Raw genomic sequence first — 27,413 nt, forward strand, 5'->3', positions numbered from 1 at the left:
TAAACGTCAGGTTAGGTTATACCTATTCTCTTCGATATATGCCAACATAGACATGTGCCCCATAAAAAACCAAAGTTCCTTTAACATATGGCTTTATCTTTCTTATGGAATTGAAATTTATGAATTTTTATAGTGTGTTTCTCTTTAGGTAACTTTTTGCATCATAATAGAATATATTTTATGCTTTAATTATTTCCCTCTCAAATCTTGGATGATTCTAGCAATGTCCAAGGATACAATTGGCGGAGCTTCTTTTGTTTTAAAAAACATGATAAACAAGTACAGAATGTGCGCAAGCAGGAAGAAACTTACCTAAAGGTAAATTTTCATTATTTGAAATTTGTCATAAAGATTTATGTGCGTATCTCCATTTTAATTACTAGGGAATGAGCTTTTAAAATAATCTCTAAGACCCTTTCGCAGTTTTCACTGTCAATGGTTATATAAACATAGGCCAATCTAAGCTTTTAAATATTGTCTCTCTTGATCTCTAGCTATTTGATGACACCTCTGCTTCTTTTATACCCCAAAGCTGCTGGTGTCTGACTGGACAGAAACTCAAGTTGGCCATTGGTTAAAGAGTATTGGAATGAAAAAATATATCCTGAAATTTGATTATAAAAGAGTAAGCAGTCAAGAACTTCTTGAATTAGACAATGATGCATTAAAAGTAAGCTTCAGAATTGGCTTTTTATATATGCTACATACAATTTTATATTAACTTATTTTATGTTGGGCATTGGATGCAAAACTACAAATAATGGGATTCCTATATATGGCCCATTTGACAACCTTATGGTTTTAAGGAAAACATGTTAACTACCTTTTTGAATGTAGTTTCAAGAAATGTTTTTTAATGTGATTTGCTCCCCCTTTTTTTTAGTATTCCTGCCATATGGTCATTCCTTTTTATTTCTATTTATTCATTGAAGCCTTATACCTTCCGTCTTAGAATATATAACATGTAAATTTCCAAAGAAAAAGAATTTTAAGGGGTGGTCAATGTGAGGCAAGTGACTGTCTCAGCATCATACTTCTAGGGGGTCACATTTGAAACCAGGATCTCTTTTCTCTAGGTCTGGTTCTTAATCTATTGAGCCACCATTCTTTTTTTTTAAGAATTCTATGTATTAACAAACACTGGAAAGCAGAAAAGCAATATTTTAATTTTTGACCACGCAGATTAACTTCACTGAAACAGATTAAAAAACAGTAATCATGGGAAATGGCAAGCTTTCATTTCATTTATAGTAAATACAATATCAATATTTTAAGCTTTAAATATCAAATATTGGTTAGAATAACATCTTTGTCATTGACTAGAGGTACTAGAGGAATATGATAATTGACAACACAAAACCCTGAAATATATTCTACTTGGATTCATTTGCCACATAAGAAAATATTAGGAGGATTTTTTAAAATATAGCTTCTTTCACAATTATTTCTAAAGTTCCTAATGTATTCTATTTAAGTACCTCTAAGCTGTAAATTTCTGATATTCTGGGTTCTTCCATTTGAAGACAAATGAAAATTATGCAATTAAAAATAATAAAAAAAATGTATAGTGTTTCAAATGCAACCATCTCTGGGCTCCCAACCAGTTAAGCAAATAAAAATTAATAGATGAGAAATGTAGCTTCAAGTATAATTATGACACCAATAAGAAGTACCAACACTCTTCTTAGAAAAGATAGTTTTTATGTGAATTCCTTAATGCCTTTTAGAGTTCTACAATGTAATTTTTTTACTTCATTCAGAGATATTGAATATTTTCCTAATGTTGTAAAATCTGAGTTCTTCAGAAAGGATACTTAATTTAATGTTCAGTTTCATTATGTAAAGAGTTATAAAATATATTCATTTGAATGCATGCATGTAAAGTAACAGCTTTCATTTTTTTTCCAAAGTGCATTGGAATCACTAAGAAGAGAGATCGCAAGAAAATCCTTAAGGGAATTAAGAAAATTCAACAGACAGAAAATAATTAATACAATCTAACAATTAAATATATCAAAAAGATAATTCTGGAAGATACAGCAAAAATGAGAAAAATATAATTACATGATATTTACCTTTAATCTACTACTTCAACATATTATTTTGATATAGAATAATTTTTCATTGTTGAAAAATTATTAATATCATCCATAATAAGCATTACACATATTATACTGTATTTCTGAATAAACTGATTATAATATACACATATGCTCTCATTTTTGTAGGAAATGGATATGGAATTTCCTCAGTACAACTGAAGGAATAGTGCAAAAAGCAATTTTCCTAGTATAACAGAAACTCTTAGATGTTTTCAATCTTGTTCAACTTTTCATTACCTCTGCCTAGACCACCTGTAAAAAATCTGCCTCAAACATTGAATTGTTGCTTTCTTATTGTCCCAGAGTCCTTAATAGACATTAATTGCAGAACCTTAATCTTCTTCTCTACAAGTCCAGCCCTCTCTATTCTTTGTTAATTTTGCTTCAGAATCCAAATATGAACAAAAGAAATAAATGTATATAAAAATTTATACATATAATAAATATATATCTATACGGTATATATGATATGTGTGTGTGCATACATATATATTGCCCATGAGACCTCCTTCTTACCTTCTCCCATTAACTACTACATTGACTTCTCCATAGTTTTTTGGTCATAATACTCTCCAAATCATAGCTCAAGTGCTCCAAAATACTGTTTTACATTTATCAATCTGTTAAAGAATGTTATTCAGTTAAACCAATGGCCAACGAGGTGCTTTTGTTGTCCTCTCCCAGGACAATACTCTTTAACAACTCTGCCCACTTCTGCTCCCAAAGAGATAAAAGGAAAACGTGCTTTAGGACATCGACAACATGAAGCAATAGTTGTAAAGAGTGAAGAACTATAGAAACATGCATGGACTATACGCTATAGCACCCTTGAGCTATTTAGCTTTAGAATCTTTGCTTTTTAATTCTTACTATAAGCTTTTAATAGACACAAGGATCATTTGTTTTAGTTTTGTTTTTAGACCTGTGGCCTGAAGGAGCCATGTGCACTAGGAAAGAAAATAGGAAAAGTTACTTGGTTTAGAGGATCATATGTATCATCTAAGTTTCCCTAGTGCATATGGAAATATAAATGATCCAAGATAATTTCTTGGGATCTGAGAATGTCCATGAGAATAATATACTACGGGAAGATCTCCATTGACTGCTGCTGTTGAAAGTAAGGACAAACCTGAGAACACAATGACAGTTTTATTCTAAAGGCTAAAGCCAGAGATAGGGACTTGTGTATTTCTAAAGGGACCGACTTCTGTAGGCATGATGTGGCCTAGGAAGAAGAATCAAATTTCAGTTCAACAGGACTAAAACAATAGGAGATTCATGAATGCCTGATTCCCTTTTACATGTGAATAAATTCTGTCACAAAGGTAAGTTTAATAAGAAGTTAAGGTGGCAGCTTTGTGTGTGTGTGTGTGTGTGTGTGTGTGTGTATGTGTGTGTGTGTATGTGTGTTTTGAATCATTTTCAATTGCAAACAATATTTAATACTAAATCTAGGAGGAGATAGGAAATCTTTACAGACTACTGTGTAGAAAGACAGACATAAGGTGACATAGTTATACCTTTCTTTGAAAGCTCAATGCTGGAAGCACTGGATTAGGGAAGGATATGGCAGATATAATGCAGGCTTCAGGGGAGAAAGACCTGCTAAGAAGTTTTGTGTGACAGAAGGGCAGGCCATGTTAGAGAGAAATGTTGGAAACGTCTCCACAGATAAGCTTTGGCAACTGGTTGGATGGAGGAGGAATGATGGACTGAGCCTATGAAGAAGACAATAGTTGGTGAGGCAGGGTGATGAAATAGTGAGAGAGAGAAGAGGAAGAGGGGAGATTTTCTGATTAGAAAATAAGAATTTCAGCTTTGGAAATACTGAATATCAGATGTTTATAGGACAATGGTATAATTTAGAGAGGCATTACCTACCAAAAATTCCAGACTGGGATCTGGAAAGCTTACCACAATCTCAACACCCAAAGATTAAAGTCCAAATATTTGGAGAACCAAAAAAAAAAAAAACAACCCACCCCAATATACTTCTTTTTCACTGTCCTCTGATCAGGACTGATCTTCCTTCACCACTCTGCCTACTGCTGCTGTCATAGAGCTAGAGAAAACATGCTTTTTGATGTCAGCAATAATTCACATTAGCTGTTGGGAGTGGAGCTATGTGGAAACGTGAGAGTGGTTTGGGTTCCTGAGTTGATTACATTAAAAAATTCCTTTAAAAAATCTTTTTCTCAACACTTTTCACATTTACATAAAAGGTTTTTATTCTTTTTAATTTTACATAGTTACAAGAGCCTTAGTTTAAAAGCCCTGGTTCACTTAAAAAATAAAACAAACAAAAAACCCTTGCCTTCTCACTTAGAATCAATGCTGTGTATAGTTTCCACAGCAGAAGAGTGGTAAGGGCTAGTCAATGGGGTTTAAGCTTCTTGCCCAGGGTGACCAAGCTAGGAAGTGTCTGCGGCCACATTTGAACCCAGGACTTGGCTCTCAATTCACCGAGTCACCCAACTGCCTCCAAAGTGGTTCATTCTTGAAAGAAAATTGAAAAAAGTTACTTTTCTTTTGATGAGTTACATGAATGATTCCAGTCATCCAAGTATCCCTGAAACTCATAAATTCATTTAGATGGTTTCTGAGGAACTGAAGCTAACATGAGAAAAATGTTCCCTAGAAACTTACCCAGTCACCTGTGGGGAAACAATAACAGCAGATTCTAAAGAATGCCAGAAAAAGGAGTCCATGAATTTGTAAGAACACATATTTCTATATATATGATATGTCTGAGGAAGCAGAGACAGTTCTGTACTTGCTACCTCTGGGCTAAGCCATATTATCCTCCTTGAGGGCTGGTTGTTTCTCTCAAGCTCGGTGCCCACCATAAATACTTGTTGGCTAACTGGATTGATAAATGGAATTGTTTACACACTCGTTGCTAGGGGAGCTTGTTTTGAAACTTAGGAAGTAAAATTATGTAAGTCTCAAGAAAGAAAAAGAAGTCTAAATATTAAATGTATAAAGGTGGTAAAATGGAAAGATTGGTAGGCCTAAGCTGAGGTATCTGTTAACTTTTACTGCTGCTTTTTGACTGCTGGCTGACCATTCTGAGTTTCAAGGCAACTGAAGAGTTGATTCAAAAGAAATGACTGGTGGTTCCCTTAAGAGGGCCAAACACTCAACAGCCAATAAGAGATCATAGAACATAGAACAACTGTCAGGTTACCAAGGAATCAGGAGGATTATAAATAAAGGGAGGAGACTGGGGAGGTCATTCCTGCAAAGGAAACCAAGGAGGTAGGATGTGTTAAGGGTTGGAAGGGTGGCAGTTTGATAAATTGTGGAATTATTTGTTTTAGAGTAGTTGCTGGGAATTTCTTTTTGTTGTGGAATGGTTTGATATGGAATTGGTGATTTTTGATGTATAAATTTTTAAAAAATATTGATAAACAGAATTCTAAAGGGGATCTCAGAGATTTTGTCCATTTTCAAAGGAATTGAAGATTATTGAGGAATCTATAAATATTATAAAATACTATGGCAGGTTCCAGGGGGAAAATATATCCTAACCAAAATCTTCCTACCTGTTTTCTTTTTTATTTTAATTCTTTTTCTTTCTAGCTTTTAAACATTATTTCATGTTTTCTGTTTCATATGATTTTCACAATTTTGGTCAGTCCTCTAGTGAAAAAATATAAGAATATTGGGGAAAGAAGGAGTGGGATAAATCGTGGAAATTCATCTTTATATAAATATTTAGAAACAGAAACCAATCTATATGTATGTACTACATTTAAATAAATATATATAAGTCTGAATATAAAGATTATATCCAATTAATATCAATTATTAATTAATGATTATCAATTAGTAATTGTCACTAATCAGTAATTGATTAATTAATTATCATCAATGTGTAATAATCAAAAATTAATAATTGGTTAATATAAATTATTTATTATAAATCACTAAATTATTGAATTATTTTGTTTTTATTTATATACATTTAATTAATTTATTTTTAATAAATTTTATTTTTATATATTTATATATTATTTATTAAATTGTTTATTTTAATTTATTTTAATATAACATAAATTCATTTAATTTAATTTTTAAAGGTAATTTAATTCAATTATTTATTAAAATAATAAATACAATATAATATTATTTATTAATTAGTGACAGCCATTAATTGATGATCATTAATTAATAACTGGCAATGATTATTATTTTTAACCATCATTAATATTAAACAATTATTGGTTTATCAGCATTGATTATAATCAATTAATAATTAATGATCATTAATGAATCTATTCATGATCATTGATTACTAATTATATTAAGTGAATTTAATGGATGGTCATTAATTAATAATTGATCATGATTATTATTCATAATAATTATTAAGTGATATTAAGTAATTATTGATTAATGATGATTGATATTAATTATTTTATAGTCATTATTATTAATTACATCAAACAATTATTGATTTATTTTATGAATTAACATTAACCAATTATTATTTGTTTAATAATTAATATTAAGAGATTATTGATGTCATCAGTTTATCCTTATTAAATAATTGTTTAATATTAAATAATAATGATTATGGAAAATAATAATTAATAATGAACATCAATTAGTATATGTCCCTAATTAATAATTGATTAACATTAATTATTGATTATTAAATTATTGTATTTTAGAGTATATTTAATTAATTAATTTATTTTAAATACATTTTCTTTTTATATATGTATATATAAATATATTTTATTCATTTTTAAATTTAATTTTACTTATTTATTAATTTATTTAATTTAACTTTTAAATCAATTTAAATAAAGTATTTATTAACTTATTAAAATAGTAAAGTATTAATCATTAAATATTGATCGATATTATTACTAATTAATGACAATTGCTAATTGATTATTATTAATTAATAATCTTTTAGTATTTATTATTAATTAATTAACAATAATTAATAATTGATTCTTAATAATTAATTATTATAAGTAATCAATATCAATTATTAATTAATGGTTGAGAATTAATAGTCAATTAATAACAATTATTAACTAATAACAATTATTAATGATGATCAATCAACAATTGATTATGTAATAATTAAATTATTATAATGTGTTATGTTGTATAAATATAATAATATGATAGGATAGGATAGGATATAATCATTACATTATAAATTCTGATTAATTGAAAATAATAATTTATTAATGATCATTAATTATTAGAATTCATTAATTAATATTAATATTTAATTAACATTAAAGGATGGTTTTAGAATATAAAGAAAAGAATGTTAGTCAATGTGCCTTGTACCACTTACCATAAACATTAATTAGGCTATAGCAAAATTGTATATACCTTTAGAATTCCTCCCCTTCCATTAGGTATAATGCTGATTTTTCCCCCTCAAATTTAATCAACATACAGGAGTAAATTTGAACATATGAGATACATTGTGAAAGGAAATATTATTCTTGTGTATCTTGGGGTCGAACACTAAGATAAAAAGAATTTTTAAGGGGCGTATCAATTAATGTCAAAAGACTGATCAAGAAAACTAATTTTTCTAAATAAAATTAATACACCACTGTACTTTGAAATTATTTATATTTTGTTGCCCATGCACTTAAATTTTTTTTTTATTTTTTTCAAGTAAAGATCGAATATTTTCTTGTTCAAGAAGCTTGTTGATAGCTTTTAATCTTCTCTGTGAAAAAATGATGCAAAGAAGAGTCCAGAACCTCGATTTATTTTCTTGTCAAATAGACAAAGGTAAGCTTTAACTATAAAATTGCTTATTTCATACATGTATGCCATTTTTCATCAATTTTATTTTTATTAATTTGTTTTTCACATCAATAAACATCAAATCTAGAAAATATTAAAAATATTAGGAATAATTCCCAAATGAAGATTAAGGAGTGTAAGTTTAACTGATAAATATTTTTGATATCATAACTTTTAAAATAATTTCAGAAAGGTGAGTTATAGCAATAAGGCACTATTTCCATTGATATTCTTGTCCTTGTTTAGTGAAAAATAATATGATAGAAGATGATCTAACCATACCAGATATCAAAGTGTATTATTATAAAGTACTTATCTTCAAACTAATCTATTATTGATGAAGAAAGAGTAGTGGATCCATGGAGTAGAGTAGGTACACACAATATGCACAGTAGAAATGACTTTAGTAATGTTGTGTTTCTTACATGCAAAAATCCATATTTTAGGGTCAAGAACTCACTGGGTCAAAAACTGCTGAGAAAACCAGAAAGCATTTTGGCAGAAACTAGATGTAGACCAATGCCACACATCATGTATCAAGATAAGGTCAAAGTGGCATTTGATTTATGCGTTCAGGGTAATGCCAGATTTAAATTAGGGGGAAAAGAATTATCAAATAAAGGACAGAGAACATTATAGGAGGTGCAATGGATCATTTTCATTACCTTTAAAAGTTTTCCTCACAAAACCAATATAGCTAAGACTAGAGGGAAAGAAGAAAAATGGGGAAAAATTTAAAGATCTGATTAAGGCCTCATTTCTCAAAGATATAGAGCACTGGATCAACTTCATAAAAAATACAGGTTGTTCCCCAATTCATAGATGCTAAAATTATATGAATAATCAGTTTTCAGATGAAGAAATAAAAACTGTCTCTAGCCACATAAAAAAGCACTAAATCACTATGAAGAATACAAATTTAAACAACTCTTACTTTTCATGCCTATCAAATTTTCTTAAAGAGACAGGAAAGGAAAATGAAAAATGTTGGAGGTGATGGGGGAATATTTGAGACACTAAGGTACAGATGGTGGAATTGTGAACTGATTCATCTATTCTAGAGAACAATGTGGACATATGCTCAAGGAGCTATACAATTGTGCATATTCTTTGACTTGGCAATATCACGACTAAGACAGTATCCCAAAGAGATTAGAAATTTTTAAAAGATGAAAAAAAAATGTTCCTATATGTACAAAATAATTTATGGGAGTTCTTTTTTGTGTTGAAGAACTTAAAATTTCAGGGATAACATTCAATTGTGAAATGGCTGAAAAATTTGTGGTATGTGATTGCAACAATATTATTGTGCTACATGAAATGATGATTAAGATGATTTCAAAAAACCTGGAACACTTATATGAACTGATGCAAAATGAAGGAAGCAGAAGCAGAACACTGGGTGCATGAACAGCAATGCTATGCAATGATCAACTGTAAATGACTTTGCTATGCCCAGAAATACAAAGATTGAAAGACAGTTCTGAAGAACTGAAAAATGTTATCCACTTACAGTGGAAAAGGTGATGGAATCTAAATGCAGAGCAAAACATATTTTTTTTACTTTATTTTCCTTTTTTCCTGGTATGTTTTATTTCTCAACATGATGAATAAGGAAGGAAATATGTTTTACATGACTGCATATGTATAATCTTTATCAAATTGCTTACCTTTTTAATGAGGTTGGAGACCAGGGTGAGTAGGAAAGAATTTGGAACTTAAAATAGATTTTATATGTCCTTAGAAAAAATTTTAATCATTAAAAATATTTTAATGTGCTTATATGCTGAAAGGTAGAAAGTTCAGCAAAATCATTGGTCTAGGGGAGACTGTAACAGAGTCAGATATATATTGCTAATTATTAAGGAAAAGATACCGGTAAAGTATAAGTGGATGGCTTATAATTCCAGTGCAAAGCTAGAGTGACCAGGCCAACTGTACTGGGAGGAAATTTTATTCTTACTGTTGCTTCAGATGTTTTAGGCTTTCATTATTATTACTATTATTATTTTTGTATTTATAGGTGACAACGAACTGGGGCTTTGTACTTGTATCTTCTTTGATCCAGCAGATGAGGATGGAAAGGAACCAGGGGTTTTTATAACTGAAATTATTGAAGGAGGTGCAGTTCACAAACTTGGATGGTGAGTTTGGTTTTGTAATTTTATAAGAATTGACTTTGTAGGGAGGATTTAACATCATTCTAAAAAGGGTTAATATTGTAAACATGGAAAGTGACTACACAAATAAAATCTCTGAAAAATACAGAAATATCAACTTTAAAAATATTGTCATGACCAAGCTAGTAAGGAAATGGAATTGGCTTGGAAACAAAGAGTCTATAATTCCACTCCAACTTGGTCTGTAAACTGTGACTTTATTCTTGATCATTGAGAAGGTCTTTAATAATTGCCATAATGAGCCCATTGTAAACATGTGCCCAGCTATTTCCAAATCAGGTCAAATTAACAAGTATTTATAAATCTGTACCATTCCAGAACCTGTGCTCTCCATGAAGGGATATAAAGAAAGTGGGAAAATAGTTCTTGATTTGGAGAAATGAAAAACTGAATTGACTAGGCAACAAACAAATTACTATTGTGTGCAGAAAAGATCTATACTAAATAAATGTGAGAAAATCTGGGTGTGGGGGATACTTTGGTTGTATTAGAAAAAATGGTATCCATGAGACACTGGCAACTATCTTCAGAGATTATTGAAATTTGACTATACAATAAAATAATTCCTGAATTGAGAGAGGGCTTCCTAGATATAGGAATGTAGGAATATACATTTAAAATATTACTATAAACTGCCCAAAGTGAATCCTTGAGAAAGGAAAAAAATAAGAAATGCAAATAGGTTGCCAAATCATAACTTTAACCTTGTAAGAATTTACTATGCAACTGAGGTCAAATGGTACCCTCTATGTCCTTGCTCATGATGTAATTTTGGACTTTAAAATAGAATTCTTCCTGAGATGACACTCTGTTACATAGAACTGAAAGCAAAAAATGCCATCAGGTTTTCTGTTTCAAAGCCTGAGGCTCATTACTTCTTCATCCCCAACTCACTTAGCCCAGATGGTTTTAGAATTTGTTCCTGCTTCCAAGATTGTAACAGAATTGATTTCTTTAGATGCCTATCCTGAATATCCCAGATAAATGGTGAAAATTTTCTCCTCTTAACCTCCCAAAGTTGTTTTCTTTTCCTCAGTTTCTATGATGACATTTATCTGTTTATTATCACCCAAGGTCTCTACAATAAAAATATCAACTAGAAGTTTCCTTCTGAATTATCGTCTCCTTACTCAGTCTTCAGTCAGTGGGTGCATTGTCTGATACCTCAGAAGAATCATTTGTTTTAGTTTCTGCAGATCCTATTGACTTTCTGAAGAATATTAAAATTGAAACAATACTCTGATAATTGTTTGTAGGAGGGCATCTGTGTTTGTGGATGATTTCTCTTGGATCCTTCTCACTGTGTTTTCCAAGATCTGCCAAAGTCCCTTCCTTTTTCAATCTCATTTCATTATTGAGACTTAGCCAGCTGGAAAGGCTTGGAGTACAGACTCAGTTATGAACACTAATCATCCTTGAAGCCCACTTAAAAAAAATCCAGGGAAGAATCCCCAGACAGGCTGCAGGGTAATGAAATTATTGAGACACACCAGCCCTCTAAGTCCTCTGATTAATTTGTAGAGAAGTGGTGACTGAAAAATTTGTAAGTGGCAACCATTATAGTAATGGTATGATGAGTCATTGAAGTCTATCTCTTAAATTAGTACCATATCTTCTAATCATACACATGCATTGGACTTTTAGGTCATAAAAATCTTCAATGTAATTTTAATTACTCTGCAATTCTATTTTTCAGTATCCGTGTATTTGACCAGATTATTAAAATAGGTGACATCAATCTAATTGGATTGGATGAAGCAGAAATCATCTCTACTTTTAAAAAAATGGACGATTCTCCTTTCCAGTAAGTAAATTTTCCCACATTTCTTTAAGATGCAGAGATTGCTAGATCATTGTTTTTGATTTGGAAATTTCTTTAGCAATGTGTTCAAACAGAAAAATTGGGGAGAAAGAAAGCCTAATTAACATGTTTAAATAATTTCTCTTTTTGTCTTCTTTTGCTAGGAAATGACCCTCTTTTTTTTTCTGTTCAGCAGTTCACAAGACATTTTAGGACCCATTTGCACCTTCCTTTCTGAATACTCTATCACATCTCAAGCAAACCCTTGATTTTCGTTTGCATTTATTTTTAGTTAATGAATTTTTATTTTCTTGGCAAATAATGCTCCTTGAACCTGAAGAGGTTTTTTTGTTTTGTTTTTTGTTTTGTTTTGTTTTGTTTTTGTAAGAATGAAAGCTTAGCTGAATTTCCCCATTCAGCACTTTGCATGGCTATGTCTTAATCCAAAGTACATAAATTAAATGTGGATATTTTGTACCTAGGATTGAAATTGGCCGCGAACCACCTGAAGTGAAGTCAAAACTTATCGAACTCCTCGAGTTGTCAGAGGAAAGGAAGAAATATTTTATGGATTCGCTCATAGTACAGGTATTATGTGAACCAAATAAAAAAATGCAGAAACGCAAAATTCTTTCTTTTTTTATCATAATATTAAAATAAAATTTTGGTTCTTTAAAACGTTTCCTTTCCTACTCTTCAGTAACTTCATCTTAATTTATTACATACTTTTTTATTGTTGCTCTTTTATGCAATTTTACCAATGTCTCTGAGATTTACATTCTAATCTTCTCTGATGCACTCCAACCTTCACCACTGAATTATCATTTGTAGTATAGAGAATGAATTAAGCAAAACTGAACAATAAATACAGCAACTGAATCTGATAGTTTTTGCTCCTTTCTGAACAAAGGAGATATATACATGTGTGTATGTGTATGTATATTTTTATATCTCTAACTTTTGTCCCAGACTTAGATTTTCCATTACAATTAGTCAGAGGATGGCAAAATTTTAATGCTGCTTTAATTTACCTTAGTTATAAAGAGCCTTCTGTTTCTGCTTACTTTACATTATTTAATGTGGGGTTTTTTAATGTCTCGTAGAATTCTTATTGTTAATTTCAAAAACTTAATAATATCTCATTATATAATATATCACAGCATTTGTTCAGGTCTTCCCAAATTAACGGACACTTTGTATTCAGACAAAGAATATGTGAGTGTATCCATATTCCCTTGATTTCCTGCCTTTGATGACTTTGGGGTTTCACTTCTATTCTAGTTGCATTGATTTTGTTCATGTTAAATCTTTCTCAGTAGTGCAAAATTTCTATTTTTTCTTTTATTATAATCACAAACCCCCTAGTTTTTTACCATCAATATGCCTCACAAATATTGGTGTAAGAGGTCTTATTCCTGTTGTTTTTCTAATTTTGAATGCTGTATGGATATTGGTTGATATTAAGGTTGTATATGCAACTTGAATTCATTATGGTAAATTATATAGCCCTTTCCTATTCAAACTTTCATTTGTATCACATGATTTCCAGTTTTTCTCAGGCCTTCCAGAATACAGAATCCTTCCTCTCTCATTTTTGTTTTTGGGTTTTTGAACCCCTGGAGTGCTGAGTTAATTATCTTCTGGGACTTCCTCATGGTAGAATATTTTATGAACTCTTAATTATTGTCAAGTAATCCTGAGTAATTTTATTAATTTTGAAGGTTCAGTTTGAGGACCTGTTAATTTTAGACCTCTTTTATTATTCTTGTCTTTAACATTTCCATTAAGATTCCTTTTCACAACAATCTCTGACCAACAATCTTTTTTTTTTTTATGTCTTTCTGTATCCTATCTCTAAGGCTTTCCCCAAAATGCTGGTCTACCAATCTGTAAGCCCCTGGAGGTGAAGGAATGTTTTATCTTTATATCCCCAGGACAACACACAGGCTTGCACTTTTTAGATGCTTAAGAAATTATGATTGAATTAGTTGCTCATGTTGTTATGCTGATGCATAAGCAGGCTCTTGCTTTTTATTCTGTGCTATTTAGCTAGATGTTTTGGCAAACTCTTTAAAATGTTTTACTATAATTTTGAAATGACCATCTGTCCTCTAATAATGATAATGTCTTTGGAAGAAAGATCAAAGAATATATTTAATCTTTCAAAGTGTGTATATGGGTATATTGGTATATATTTCATTTTGCAAAAAGTATAAAAGTATTTACTACTGCCTCCTTAAAACCTCTTTCCTATCCAATTATGAAATCTTTAAACATTAGCACATTAGGAGAGTGGATTTTGTTTGTTTATTTTAAGCATGTTCTTGAGATTTCTTAGATTTAGGCCTATATTGTAATTACACTTTCTAAACATTTTCTCCATTTAAAGGAAAAAATTAGAGATATCACTATTGTGAGAGGACAAGCAAGTATTTGTAGAAGTCCAAGAGTACCATGGTACTGGATGGCCAGGTATATATAGAGATATATATATATAGGTATAAAGATATATATGTAAGCTTTTATTGAGTATGTAAACTAGTGGTTTTTTTAGACAAAACTTAGTGAAAGGTTAATAATAAAACAACAATATGCTTTTGCCTCTAAATTCCATTTACTGGGAAGATTTCCAAATTGGAGACTGAATTTAAAAAATGTATATATTCAGTGGGTTTTTGGGATAATATTTTCCTGATGAGGAATGGCCTCATCATTTCTGGCTTATAAATATATAGAATGAAATAATATAGTGCATTTAAATAAGTAAATATCAGGAATAGAAGAAATCTGGAAACATCTTGATAAACTTTGATGTAAAGCAAATAGAACAGATAAAAACAAAAACAAAAAGAATGTTTTTTTTAACTTTACCTTCTGTCCTATAATTGAAGCTAAGTGTCAGTTCCAAAGCATAAGAGCAGTAAGAGCTAGGCATTGGGGTCAAAAGACCAGCCCAGGGTCACATAGCAAAGAAGAACCTGAGGCCAGATTTGAATGCAGGACCTCCCATCTCCAGAATCTCTCTATCCACTCAGCCAATTAGCTGTTCATGAGAATATATTTTTTGTGAATCAAGACAAAAAAAAAGGTCTAGAGAGAGCAATGGATAAGCAAAAACTGTTAGGCAGAAGAATAGATTTAAAAATGTTATTTTAGAGTGTTTCACTGACTCCCTATTATGTAAATTCATGTTCACCATAAATAGCACAAAAAGGTAGAGTCTCCTAAGCATGATGATTGTTCCTTAGGTTACTAAAAGTGTTGAATCAAGCATGAAACTCCCTAGGTTTCTTCAAATGCACAATATATTTTAGACTCTTCATACATCTAGTGATAATGTCCAGTTCTGATTGTATCTCTCCAGGACTTCTTAAATATTGACACTGTTTTAGTGAAAAATTCAGAGTTTTTTGCACTCATTGCTTTCTAGAATTATTGAACATATAGAAGGATGAATTTTTTTCAAATATCTATGGTCACTCCAAGATAGATGCAAAGTTAAGACAGTGTAGTTTCCTAGAGTCACAACTTATTGTCATATTGTTGTTCAGTTGTATAATTCTTCCTAGGACACTCTTCAGAGTTTTCTTGGCAAAAATACTAGAGTGGTTTGCTATTTCCTTCTCTAGCTCATTTAACAGGTGAGGAAACTGAGGCAAACATGATTAAGTGACTTGCCTAGTGTTACACAGTTAATAAGTGTTTGATTTGATGACTGAATTTTAACTTAAAAGATGAGACTTTCCTTACTCTAGGCTTGACACATCCAGTGTGCCACCTACCTATCCTTGCTGCCATTAATATTCACATTTTGAGTTGGATTACCTAGAGAAAAGAGTAAAATATAACTCAGCTGTGTGCCTGTGATATCAAATAGGGATAGGAATTTCCCAAAGGAGTATAACAGTGACAAAGGGTTGTAAAGTTTAAAATTAGTGGTTGGATGATGATTATATGAAATTATGTGATTGCCAGTACTTATTACAACTTGAGTCAGAATTTATTTACAAATAGAGAGGAAACAATAAAGAAGAGAAATGTAAGGGGGATGGAGAAGTTATCTATCCTATCAATCTAAATGCTTTTCTCTGGGTCTGCTTAATCCAGGAAGAGATTAATTAGCTCTAACCAGGAACCTTGCAGCCTCCTCCAAGATGGAAGTTAGTCTCTCTAAAATCTAGGAGAGGGATCAGCCTTTTACTCACCCAAGGGAATAATCCTAGAGTCAGAGTCCAATTAGAAGCCTAGTTCCAAACCCATGATCCAAGCAAGTCTCCAGCAAAGCTCCCTTGAAGACTATCTAAGACTATCTCCAGAAGACAATCTCTTCAGACTATCTTCTCAAAGACAATCACTCTGCCCTAAAGAAGTTCGGGGTTTGCTTTTTATGGTGACTTCTTGTCCCCTCCCCTCTTCTCAGGGGTCAGTCACAGTTTCCAAATTGTCTAGCACTGCCCATGGGGCAGTATGGGTAGGATCAACTTTTCACCTTCTGAAGGTTAAATTCTCATCAAAAAGATTCACAGATTCCTGGCTGACTGAGGTGTGAATTCTCTAAGTACCTTGCTAGATTCTCATCTAGTACTAAATATGGTGTTTCATCTTTTGTTGGTACAATTTAAAAGGAGACAAAGGAGAGTTAATCCTCTTTTTCTGTCAAGTGAAGGTACTAAATAGGGGTACTTAATAGTGTTAACTCAGGATAGACAGTAAAGAATTCCCTTTTCACAGGATACTGGGGTCCAGAGGATTGGGATGATGCTGTGTCCTCTCCTTTTCCATTAAGGTCTTTCCTGTTTTTGACCTAAGCATGTAATGACTACTTTAGTCTTGGGGAGACCAGACCACTTGAAGGAAAGATCAGGCATTTATCTCAGTCTTTGCTTCCTTTTGCCTCTACTCAGTAGCTCCAAGGAAAATTGAACAGAAAAATTTGGTCAAATAAGGAAGTGCAAAAGTACTTGATCTACTCTGTGAGACAGCTATGTATTTCCTCTTCATAAAACATAGGCTTAATAAACCCAGGGTCTGAATTCAGTTCAGGCTCTCTGGACCTCTGAAATTCAGAATGTTGATTTTATGCAGAACACAATAACCTCAAGACTGATGTTGGATCATTTATGTAGGACAGGCAGTTAGAGGTTCAAGGTTGCTGAATTGAGCCCTAAAGATCTTGTGTCCACATGGAAAAAGCTGCCAGACTCTTAGAGTGGGCAGGACAGCCCATCCTCCTTCTGTTCAGGAGAGAATTATTTGCCACATGCCCTAGAGTCATGATGGTAAACCTATGGCACATGTGCCAAAGATGGCACAGAGAGAACTCTCTGTGGACACACATGTGCCTTCCATGGCAGAGTTAATTACTAGAAAGGTAGAAGAACTTGGGGTAGGGGGACTGCTCCCTTCCCCTCTCTCCACTGTGCATCCTTACCCCTCAGTACTCACTCCCATTCCTGAGTGGAGTGCTCAGGCTACTCTCCTCTCTTTCTCCCTCCCCTGTCTGAGTAAGGGCAGAGGACACTTGGTTGCTGGGTGGCATGGTCTCTAAAAGGTTCTAAAAGGTTTGCCATCACTATCCTAGAGCCTTTTTGGTGAACCTATAGCAGGTGTGCTGGAGGGGCTGCTCCCTTCCCCTCTCCATGTGCGCAAGGACAATTCTTATATCACCTGCCCCTCAGCCTAGCAGTCAAATGGGAACATTTCCTCCTTCCCCTGTCTGGAGTAAAGTCAGTTGTTCTTACATGCATCGTGAGGGTTTCAGTTTGGTCACTTGCTCTCTAAAAGTTTTGCCATCACTGCCCTGGAGAATCAAAGGAGGAGATGCGATAACACCCCCCACACACATACCTCCTCCTGTCACAGGGCTGGGACAGCTCTGAGCATGTTCCATCTCCATTATCATGACATTTATATGAGAAGACAGTCAGATAGACAGGCAGACATAGTGCAAAATTCATTATTCACATTTGTTCTAAATGCAAGTTTAGGCCTTTCTTGAACCTCTAATATGAGAAAAATCACAATTCAAGAGAGCTGTGATTACTTCTGTTACAATGATTGGGAGAATCATGTGGCATAATTTTGGAGTTGTGTGTTTTTATTTTATCTTTAGAGCTCATTAAATAATATTTGAGTAAGTAGAGATATAGGCTAGATGTATAATTTCATTGAAATAGGGAATACTCATGTGTATAGTTAGAAAATCTTGAAACCCTACTACATTACCCAGAATACTTTTCCCTTTGTGCACATTTGAGTCAATTCACATAACTGTTTATAAGTTCTGTAGCTCCTCTCAATTGCTCTCTTCTTTCATGACTGGTCCTGGGTATCGGTAGTTCTTTTATTTTAGTTATTAATTAATAAAAGTTTAAAAATAAAATTTATAGAATATTAATTTTAATCTTTACATTTTGGTTTACCACAAAGAGAATTTTCAAATATTTTTTTAAGATAGAATAGATAAATTTTTTCAAGCATGCTTTTCTGCCAGCCCACCTGCTTTCCCCACCGTCTGCTTGAACCAGCTCTCCTCCCACTACTGCTGCTGCCACCCACCACCAGATCTTGGGAGTGGTTTCTCCTCTCCCTGCATGCTCTTGGGAAGAGTGCTCAGCTGCAGTCTCCCACTGCTATTTCTGATTCAAGTGTCTGCACAGAGGGTGAGATTCCCCAATTTTTGGCCAGTCTTTTCCCCACTCCAGGTGGGTTTTTGAGCCTGTGCTAGCCATTTTTCAGTGAGGAAAAGTGACACCATGCTATTCAGCCCCACCCCCTTCTAGTTTATAAGCTGAATTTCTTAAACTGACCCTTGGCACCTGGCTTGCAACTCAGCATTTTTTTCACAGGAAAGGGGACCCATCTGCTGTTTTTTTTTTTTTGAGGGCACATTAACACAAATCAATGGATTTTAGATTTTATTTTTCTACCTCCTACCCAAAACATCGAGGACTAATCTTTCTTTCATATGAAAATATGCTATTGTTCTCCCTTGAAGTTTTGCCCTTCTTTGAGTTTACTCTTTAAATAAAATCCATTCAGTCTTCCCTTTTTTTTTTTTTTGGAGGAAAAATGCTTTTACAAAGCATGCTAGGAACTCTCACAGAACAGTTTGAATTGCTTGATGTCTAACTAGTGCATATTAGTTCTTGTTTTTTTTACTAGCAGTTTGTATTTGCACTGCATATTTCCCATTTTGTTTGCTTCTCAAGAATATGCAACAGGCTAGGGGGAAGCTGGGTAGCTCAGTGGATTGCAAGCCAGCCCTAGAGACGGGAGGTCCTAGGTTCAAATCTGGCCTCAGACACTTCCCAGATGTGTGACCATGGGCAAGTCACTTGACCCCCATTGCCTAGCCCTTACCACTCTTCTGCCTTGGAGCCAATACTCAGTATTGACTCCAAGAAGGAAGGTAAGGGTTTAAAAAAAAAAAGAATATGCAACAGGCTAGACTGCTTAAATTAGAGACCAAACTGAAATATTCTGACAAAGTGTTATGGGGTTCAGATGTGTACCCCTAGGGTTCAGGAAGGATACCTTTGGCAAGAATGCAAGTCTCCAAAACTTAGCTTAAAAACAAAAAGAGAAATTTATTAGTTTAGGAGGCAATGTTGAGAATGGCCAGGAGGATAGCAAGGTGGAGCAGCAAGATGGGGAGCAGTTCCTTGGGAGGACAGCATGAATGGAAAGGCTGCTCCCCTGAGGACAGCATAGATGGAAAAGCTGTCCCCCCAGACGACATCAGTTCTGGGGATTTAATACTCTTTACAACAGATGCTATGTCATGGTGTGGACATGACCTAGAGTGTTAATAATCACTCAGGCATTTGGTGGGGTTGAGGTGGTCATCTGACTTGGGTCTGCCTGGAGGCATAAAGATTCCTTAACAAAAAGATATCTTGAGATATAGCCTGATAGGATCTAGGTGTAGCCTGGAGGTGTGTCTCTCTGTCCAAAATAGTTTGCCTGAGTTTCTGGGGGTACAGTGCCCATGTCAAAAGTTTTGATATTCTTAAATATTCTCAACACACAGAGTAGAGAATCCTGCCCATTGCTTCTATCAGAAATTTCCGAGTTCTGACAAATGAAGTGCAAATAGTTAATAAATAGTGCGGAGGGGAATGAACATTAAAAGAGATCTGGAAGTTTATTGTTTCCTAACTACTTTTAATTTATTAACCTCCATGAGAGTAAAAGAAGTCTATTGGAATTGGAGAAAAGGATTTTTGACGTCCCTGCCTATGTCTTTGTTACGCTTATTTTATTTGCTGATTGCTTGTGTTAAGAGTTAATTTTTTTAAAGTTCATATGTTAATCTAATCAATATCTTTCTGATATACTGAATCATTTCAAGCTAATGTTTTTGCCTATTAGATATATTCTATTATATTGATTTTTGTACCTTTCCCTCTGACTGTACTGAAGAACATCATTATGAAAGCCCATAAACACCTTTTTCAGTGGCAAAATCATAACTCATTAGGGGTGTGCTGCCGTGTCACATAGATAATGATGGATGGACTTCATCAAAACTGGTTACAACTTGTATACAACCTTTAGAGAATTTAATGAGCTAAGAATTTCAATTGCAATTTTAAGAGGTCTACAGAAATTACTTTAGATATCTAGGAGATTTCTGGAATGATATTTAAAATATATGTGCATACATATATTTTAAAAAATGTTGAACTAAAAGGTAGAGAACCAAATAGATGTTCCTACCTAGCCTAGAAAGGCTAAGTGACTTGCCCAAGTTAATACAACTAATTAGTGGAAACTAACAACTAGGTTCTAGAACTAGAACTTGAGTCCAAATCTCTTTAATTCCAAGATGGTTTGATTGCCAGTTGTATGAAACTGCTACCTTTTCTTCCACAGTGACCTGAAATTTGTTATTGGGGCACTGAAAATATTAATAGAAGAAGATCAGGGATGTAGAAAAAACATCCAAGCTATCTTTGAGCAGGTAAGACAGCACAGTTCCTCCCCATTAATCAAGTTTTATTGAATGTTAGTTGTGTTCACAGTGATAAAAGTGGTGGAAAGCAAAGCAGTCAGTGTGAATGGTGCCCATAATAATGCATGAAATAAATGCTTCCTATTTCATTCATCCATTCTGTTGATCAGTCCAAACAAAACTTTTCAATCTTACTAAAACTCTTCTTGGCCTAAGAGGACTGCTTTATGAAAGGTGAATTGACCAAAACTCCCATATCACTACTCTCTGCCTACTTCTACTTATCACTACTTGATCAAGAGAAAGGATCATCGGCTGGGGTATCCTTCTTCCTTGCTTCCCTTACTCCATTGCAGCTATTAACTACTCTTAGGTCTTAAGATGTGTATCAGTAACTTTCTTCCTTCTGAAGTGAAGAAGGCCCACCAGGCTTTTTTTATTATTATTTTCTCTGTGAATGTGCCTCTGAAGTCTGCTAGAATGTAGGCCTTACAATCGATTTCCCCTACTTTTATGCTATCATTGTAACTACTAATTGAAGTACCTCTGGATGTGTGCAAAATGCTGCTAAGCTCTGGAAACATAAATAGAAAAAATGAAACATTTCCTGATCTTGAGACACTCTTACTCGATACTCTAAGTGGAAAGTACAACATTTAAAATAAGGTTCAGCTGAAGCACAAGATGGAATGGTTCAGAAGTCCTGGGGTCTCAGTGGTAGAATGGATGGAATGGATAGCAAGCGCCATTTGGCAATGATTTCACAAAGATTAGTTAGACTGGTTCTGCCATCTATCACATCAGTAAATTCTTTTTGTATTTGAGGATTAAACCCAGTGTCTCGGTCACATATTATCAAGGCTTTCCTGTTGTCATTGGATAAAGTCTAAACCCAGTACCTTCCATATTCTGACACCAGAGGGTTCCATACTTAATTCCCAGAGTACCATAAAATAATTTATATACATATATATATATATGCATATATCTATATCTATATCTTTGTAGTCATATAAATCTTATATACCCAGAGCTTAGCTGAGGACAAGAAGACCAGACATGGAAGAAGCTCTTAGTAGTGAATATCATTTTTCCTTTTTTCTATACACATGTAAATCTGTGTGTCAGTATATACATATATATGCACATAAATTCATGCACACATTTATTTATATATGTGTATGTGTGTATGTGTCGATATCTATACCTCTATCTAAGGCCAGGTTACTTACTCATCAGACCTGCCCTAACATTCTTCTAGTTTGCAAAAGGGCTTGTCACTGTAATTTCTCAGCTATTATGGTATTTCCACTGACTGTTTTTGAACATCTCTTGGAGTCCATTTTACTAAATTACAATCCTCCTAGAAGCAGAAACTGTCTTTCCCCCTGTATATACAGAACTATGCAGGAAGAGAGGCTTCGTTTTCTAGTGTTAGGAAGTGATATGTATTGAAGTGGTCCCCCTGATGTCCATCCTGGATGTCTGAAGCTCACCAGGTCAGTAACATCTTACTGCTTTTGGCAGCTTCCTGCAACTAAATGGCAGTGAAGGTGTCACCTTGCCTTGAAAAACACAATTCTTAACTGGGAGAGCTTTTAAGCTTTGGATTCTATCCCTAACCTCATTCCTATCTACATGCCTATCTCTTTCCCTCTTCCCATTCCCATCCATGTCCCCATCTCAGTTCCCAAACCTATCCCTGTCTCTAATCTCATGTAAATCTCTCGTCCTATCCTGATTAGTTTTACTCAATAGCTACTAGTCATGGAATTTGTGCATATGTTTTTGAATGTAATAGATCTTAAGGGGTCATTTGAGAATAAAGAGGTCAGATAAGTGGCTAGCAGGAATAACTGAGATGGTTGTGACTGTTGGAGAGGAAAAGGATTGAATAGCGTGTAATTAATAGATTTATTTTGGTTCATTTGGTAAATTTCAGGCTAACATTTTTCAAGACAAATATAAAGACATGAACACATACAAAGTGAATATGGAACAGAAACCTGATGAATCAAATAAAGAAGGCACATTTTTACCATTGGCCCCAGAAGAAGAATTATTACTAGAACAATTTAAAATAAAACCTAAAGAGATAAAAAATGAAGATTTATCACCAGGGCAATTATTAGCCCAAGGGGATTTCAATTCAGGTAAGACATATATCCTTGCTCAAAACATTTGACCCTAAAGTTTTCTGATAGAAAAGTGAAATTTGGAACAAATGTTTCTATCACTCACTGAATCTCTGGTCTCTATTCCTTTTCCCTTCATATCTCTAATAATGAGAATGCTAGCTGCTTTATAAGGCTTTCTCAACTATTGCTGATCCCTCTCTTGGTGATTGAACTATAAGGGACCTTGGAAATATTCTACTATAACATTTTAATTGCTATAGAAATCTATCCTATATGTATGTCAGAATATCATTTAGCTTCTGCCTCAAAATATGCAGTGATAGGAAACTCATTTTCTCAACATCCAGGCCACACTATTGCTAAATTACTTAAGCTTTTAGAAAAGATTTCAGTACAATTTTTTTTTGCTCAGGCTTTTTTTTTTATAATTTAGTCCTTTTCCCTTCTTTTGAAATAATACAGAAAAAGATCTTGTTCCTCTTTCCCTATTACTATCCATTTGACCTATAAAATCAACTTATTTTCCACCTAAGACTTTTTTTTTAATCTCTATGATCATGTGTAGCCTGAAGACAATCTTTATATGATTTCTTATTACATCGTTGGGACATGGTTTTGTTTAGAGTCTATTATCCATCCTACTTTAATGACATCCATTTTGGTTTATCAACATTCTGTTGGTCTCATTGCAACAAAATCTTTTTTTTTTTAATTCAATTACTTATAGGAATAATTTTGGCCATTTCTTTTGACATTTTAAAATTCAGATACCCCCATCTCTCTTTTCCTACCTGAGGGGGGTGAAGATTCTGATATAGGTTATACTCATACTATCATGTAATACCTATTTCCATATGGTTCCCATCATGATAAAGACACATAACACACATATTCAATAGAAATCTCATGAAGATTTATAATATAACTTATAATTTATAATATAACTATTATAGTAGAAGATGTCAAGTTTTGATCTACACTCAGATTTTTTTTTGTAGCTTCCTTGACCATTGATAGTATGTTCTTCATGTGTTACCTTGGAAGCTTAATGAAAATGGTTTAGTCCTTCACAGTTGATCACTGTATAATATTTCTGTTATAGTCTCTAGTTATAGTTGTTCTGCTCACTTTTTCTGAATTCATCCTGTTCATTGTTCCTTATGGCATAATAGTAATCCATTACAACCATATTCCACAGCTTGATCATTCAACCACTAAATAATGGATAACCCCTCAGTTTCCAATTCTTTGCCACTATAAAAAGAGTTGATAATAATATTTTGGCACAGTTAATTCCTTTTATTCTATCTTTGATCCATTTGGATCCTGAACCTTTAGTGAGATTGTTGTATAGACCTTTGGGTATTGTTTCATATAAGTCTCTAGAATGGTTGTATCGATTCACACTATCACCAATGAAGTTTATTAGTTTTCCAATTTTCCCACCTCCTCTTCAACATTTATCATTTTCCATTTTGGTCATGTTAGCTAATCTGAAGGGTGTGAGATCATTTTTCAGAGTTGGCTTAATTTTCATTTCTTTCATCAATAGTGATTGGGAATTTTTTAAAATATGGCTATGTAAAGTTTTAATCTCTTCTGAGAAATGCCTATTCAAATCCTTTGACCATTTCTCAATTGAGGAATGTTGTGTATTATAAATTTGACTCAGTTCTCTTTATATTTAAGAAATGAGACTTTTGTCAAAAATTGCTATAAATTTTTCCTCAGAATTTGTTTTTTCATTTCTAATCTTAAGTACATTTGTTTTATTTGTGCAAAACCTTTTTAATTTAATGAAATCAAAATTCCCTTTTAATCAAGTATGCTGATGATTTATTTATTTTATTTTTTCATAAAACAAACTATTTGTCTTATTTTATTAGTTCTATGCTTTTCTTACTTTCAATCTATTCATCCCTTGCTTGATTTTCATGATTTCCAATTTGCTGTTTAATTGAGGATTTTTAAATTTGTCCTTTTCTAGGATTTTTAGTTGTATCACCAATTCACTTATGACCTGCTCTTTCTCTACTTTACCTGATATAAGCAATAAGAGATGTGAATTTTCCTCTAAGTACGGCTTTGGCTACATCCTAAAAAATTTGATATGTTGTCTCCTTATAATCATTGTCTTTAATGAAATTATTGATCGTTTCTATGATTCATTCTTTGACCCATTTATTCTTTAGGCAAAAATTTGTTTATATCTATCATATGCCATATGCCATAAATTTATTTATTGGCAAATAGAGAAGGTTTCCTATTTTAGCTATAAATATCACTTGTATAAATGGTTCATTAGAAAACACCTTTTTCCTGGGTGCCGTCCATTACTTGCATTCCTTTTGCACTGTGCATCTGTGAACATTTGGAGTATCACTGTCATTGCTAACAGAAGGAAATCTGGTTCAGCCTTATGAATCTGAGATCTGGAAGAATGAATACTGGTGAATTGAGCAACAGTTGGAAAATGAATGCTGTAGTTCAGGGGCTGACTTTTTTTTGGCTGCCAAGTACCAACAATTAATATGATTGTTGTTCAGAGAATATTAGAACCTCTAGTGTGAGGGCTTGCTGAAAGCTTTTCAGGGCTGCTTATCTACCTTTGGTGTCTACTTGTCACTCAGCTCTCACCTGTGGTTCCAAGAAGTTGTAGCATGTGGAGCAGCCTGTTAAAACTGAACAGATGGGTTAAGTTAGGTTGATATCTACTCCAGGCTTGTGAAGACCTCCTCCTGGAATAGGTGGATGAGAAAATTTGCTTCAGTAGCCATGAATGTAGCTGAAGTATGCACTGTGGAGTGCGTAGAGTTTGGTTGGACATCTAAGACACTAAAGTCATTTAGGTTCAGTGTCAATCATCTAGGTTCAGTGTCAGTCATCCAGACTTTTGTCTTGCCACAGGATTTAGATGATTCTGCAAGAAAGAGTGAGGCTGACAATTTTGTGCAACTCACTTAAATCCAATTCATACACAAGTTAAGATATTATTCTGTGATGTCACTGGTACTTTTCAAACATAAGGATCACCACCACCACTGCCAACTGATTAATCAACATTTTTGACTGTCTCATCCTTTTAAGTCTTCTTCAATCTAGCTTTATTTGTTTTAAACTGCCCTTGCAGCGGGACTAGTATTTTCTTGGTAGATATTCTAGATCATCAGTCTTAGAAGGAACCTCAAAGACCACCCACTTTAATCCCTTCATTTTGTAGGTGAGAAAAATGAGGCCCGGAGAAGATATTCAGATAGTTACCTTCCCAGCTGTGACTTCATGGCTTCTGGCTCTAAAATCAAGGCCAAAGGTAGGTTCTTCACTTTATAAGATGTCTAAGCCTTGGTCAGCAATAGTAACCAATGAAAGATTGCCGTTGTCCCTTGCTAATCCTAGTAAAATATTTGTGTACTGTTGTACTCATTGAATTATTTATTTTTCTTAGAGACTCCAATAAAAAAAGAAAAAGAAGAAGATGAAATAGTAGTGGAGGAAGAGATTATTAGCACTGGAAAACCTACAGATGGAAAGGCTAAAAAGAGATTTTCCTGGTTCCGGTAAGAGATGTACTTTTTATATATGGATAACAATATTCTTAATAAACAAAACATTTTATTTCTCCTGGAATTTACCTCTTTGGCTACTGTTTGCTATGTTTTTTGCCCCTTTCTACAAAAGAACATTATTTATATGAATTTTCTCAGTTGTTCACATCTTCCTCAAATGGGTGCTGGCATAGAGTAAAAGTGTCAAATTCACAGTTTATGGATGTGACCCAGAGAGATCCATTTCTTTTTGAGTCTGATAATAACAACTTAGTGGGAAAAGTATAGGACATGGAATCTGGAGTTTTATCACCTAGTCATGTGTTCAAATTCAAGTATTTTCTGATCAATAGGTTACAGACTTCCCATCTATAAAATATTACAAGTTGACATCTAGTGTTACTTCAGATCTAAATCAGTGACCCCATCACTCCTTACAAGACAAATCATGTATTAGTTGTGGTTAATGTGGAGGAGGAAGAAGTAGAGAAATGATATTGTGCCATATGCACACATATTTAACTTAACTGGCTTCCATATCTAGTTTTATATTTTTACCTATAGCACCAAATTTGATCTTGCCCCTTCTCTAATACATGTGCTGACATAGCACGTATCCTACAAAAAGTGTAACTCCAAACTCTTTTAACATGTAGCTTTGTCTTTTTTTTTTCAGAATTGAAATTCATGAAATTTTTATAGTGTGCATCTATTTAAGATCTTTTTTGTGTCATAGTAGAATGTATTTTTTGTTTTAATAATTATTTCCCTCTCAAATGTTGTATGATTCTAGCAATATCAAAGAATGCAAGCTGTGGAACTTCTTTCATTTTAAAAAACATGACAAACAAGTAAAGAATGTGCACAAGTGGGAAGAAATTGATCAAGAGGTAAATTTTCA

General features: G+C 33.3%; 1 protein-coding gene and 1 long non-coding RNA gene across 2 annotated transcripts in view; both read left to right on the forward strand.

Moving 5' to 3' along the window:
• The first annotated feature begins 395 nt into the window (after positions 1-395).
• Positions 396-2,081, forward strand: LOC130453635 (uncharacterized). Its single transcript, XR_008911073.1, has 2 exons — positions 396-670; positions 1,911-2,081. It is a non-coding gene; the product is annotated as an uncharacterized LOC130453635 (long non-coding RNA).
• A 3,265-nt stretch (positions 2,082-5,346) lies between these two features.
• Positions 5,347-27,413, forward strand: part of LOC130453634 (uncharacterized) — a 32,738-nt gene continuing 10,671 nt past the window's right edge. The window contains exons 1-11 of the mRNA XM_056793296.1: positions 5,347-5,360; positions 7,764-7,877; positions 9,916-10,036; positions 11,769-11,876; positions 12,356-12,461; positions 14,263-14,345; positions 20,751-20,838; positions 22,772-22,982; positions 26,188-26,277; positions 26,413-26,524; positions 27,306-27,402. Of these exons, the coding sequence (XP_056649274.1) occupies positions 7,823-7,877; positions 9,916-10,036; positions 11,769-11,876; positions 12,356-12,461; positions 14,263-14,345; positions 20,751-20,838; positions 22,772-22,982; positions 26,188-26,277; positions 26,413-26,524; positions 27,306-27,402 (1,071 nt within the window). The 5' untranslated portion in view covers positions 5,347-5,360; positions 7,764-7,822. The remainder of the gene's footprint in view (positions 5,361-7,763; positions 7,878-9,915; positions 10,037-11,768; positions 11,877-12,355; positions 12,462-14,262; positions 14,346-20,750; positions 20,839-22,771; positions 22,983-26,187; positions 26,278-26,412; positions 26,525-27,305; positions 27,403-27,413) is intronic.

This window comes from Monodelphis domestica, chromosome 4 (genome assembly GCF_027887165.1).
Source record: "Monodelphis domestica isolate mMonDom1 chromosome 4, mMonDom1.pri, whole genome shotgun sequence".
NCBI classification, from domain to species: domain Eukaryota; kingdom Metazoa; phylum Chordata; class Mammalia; order Didelphimorphia; family Didelphidae; genus Monodelphis; species Monodelphis domestica.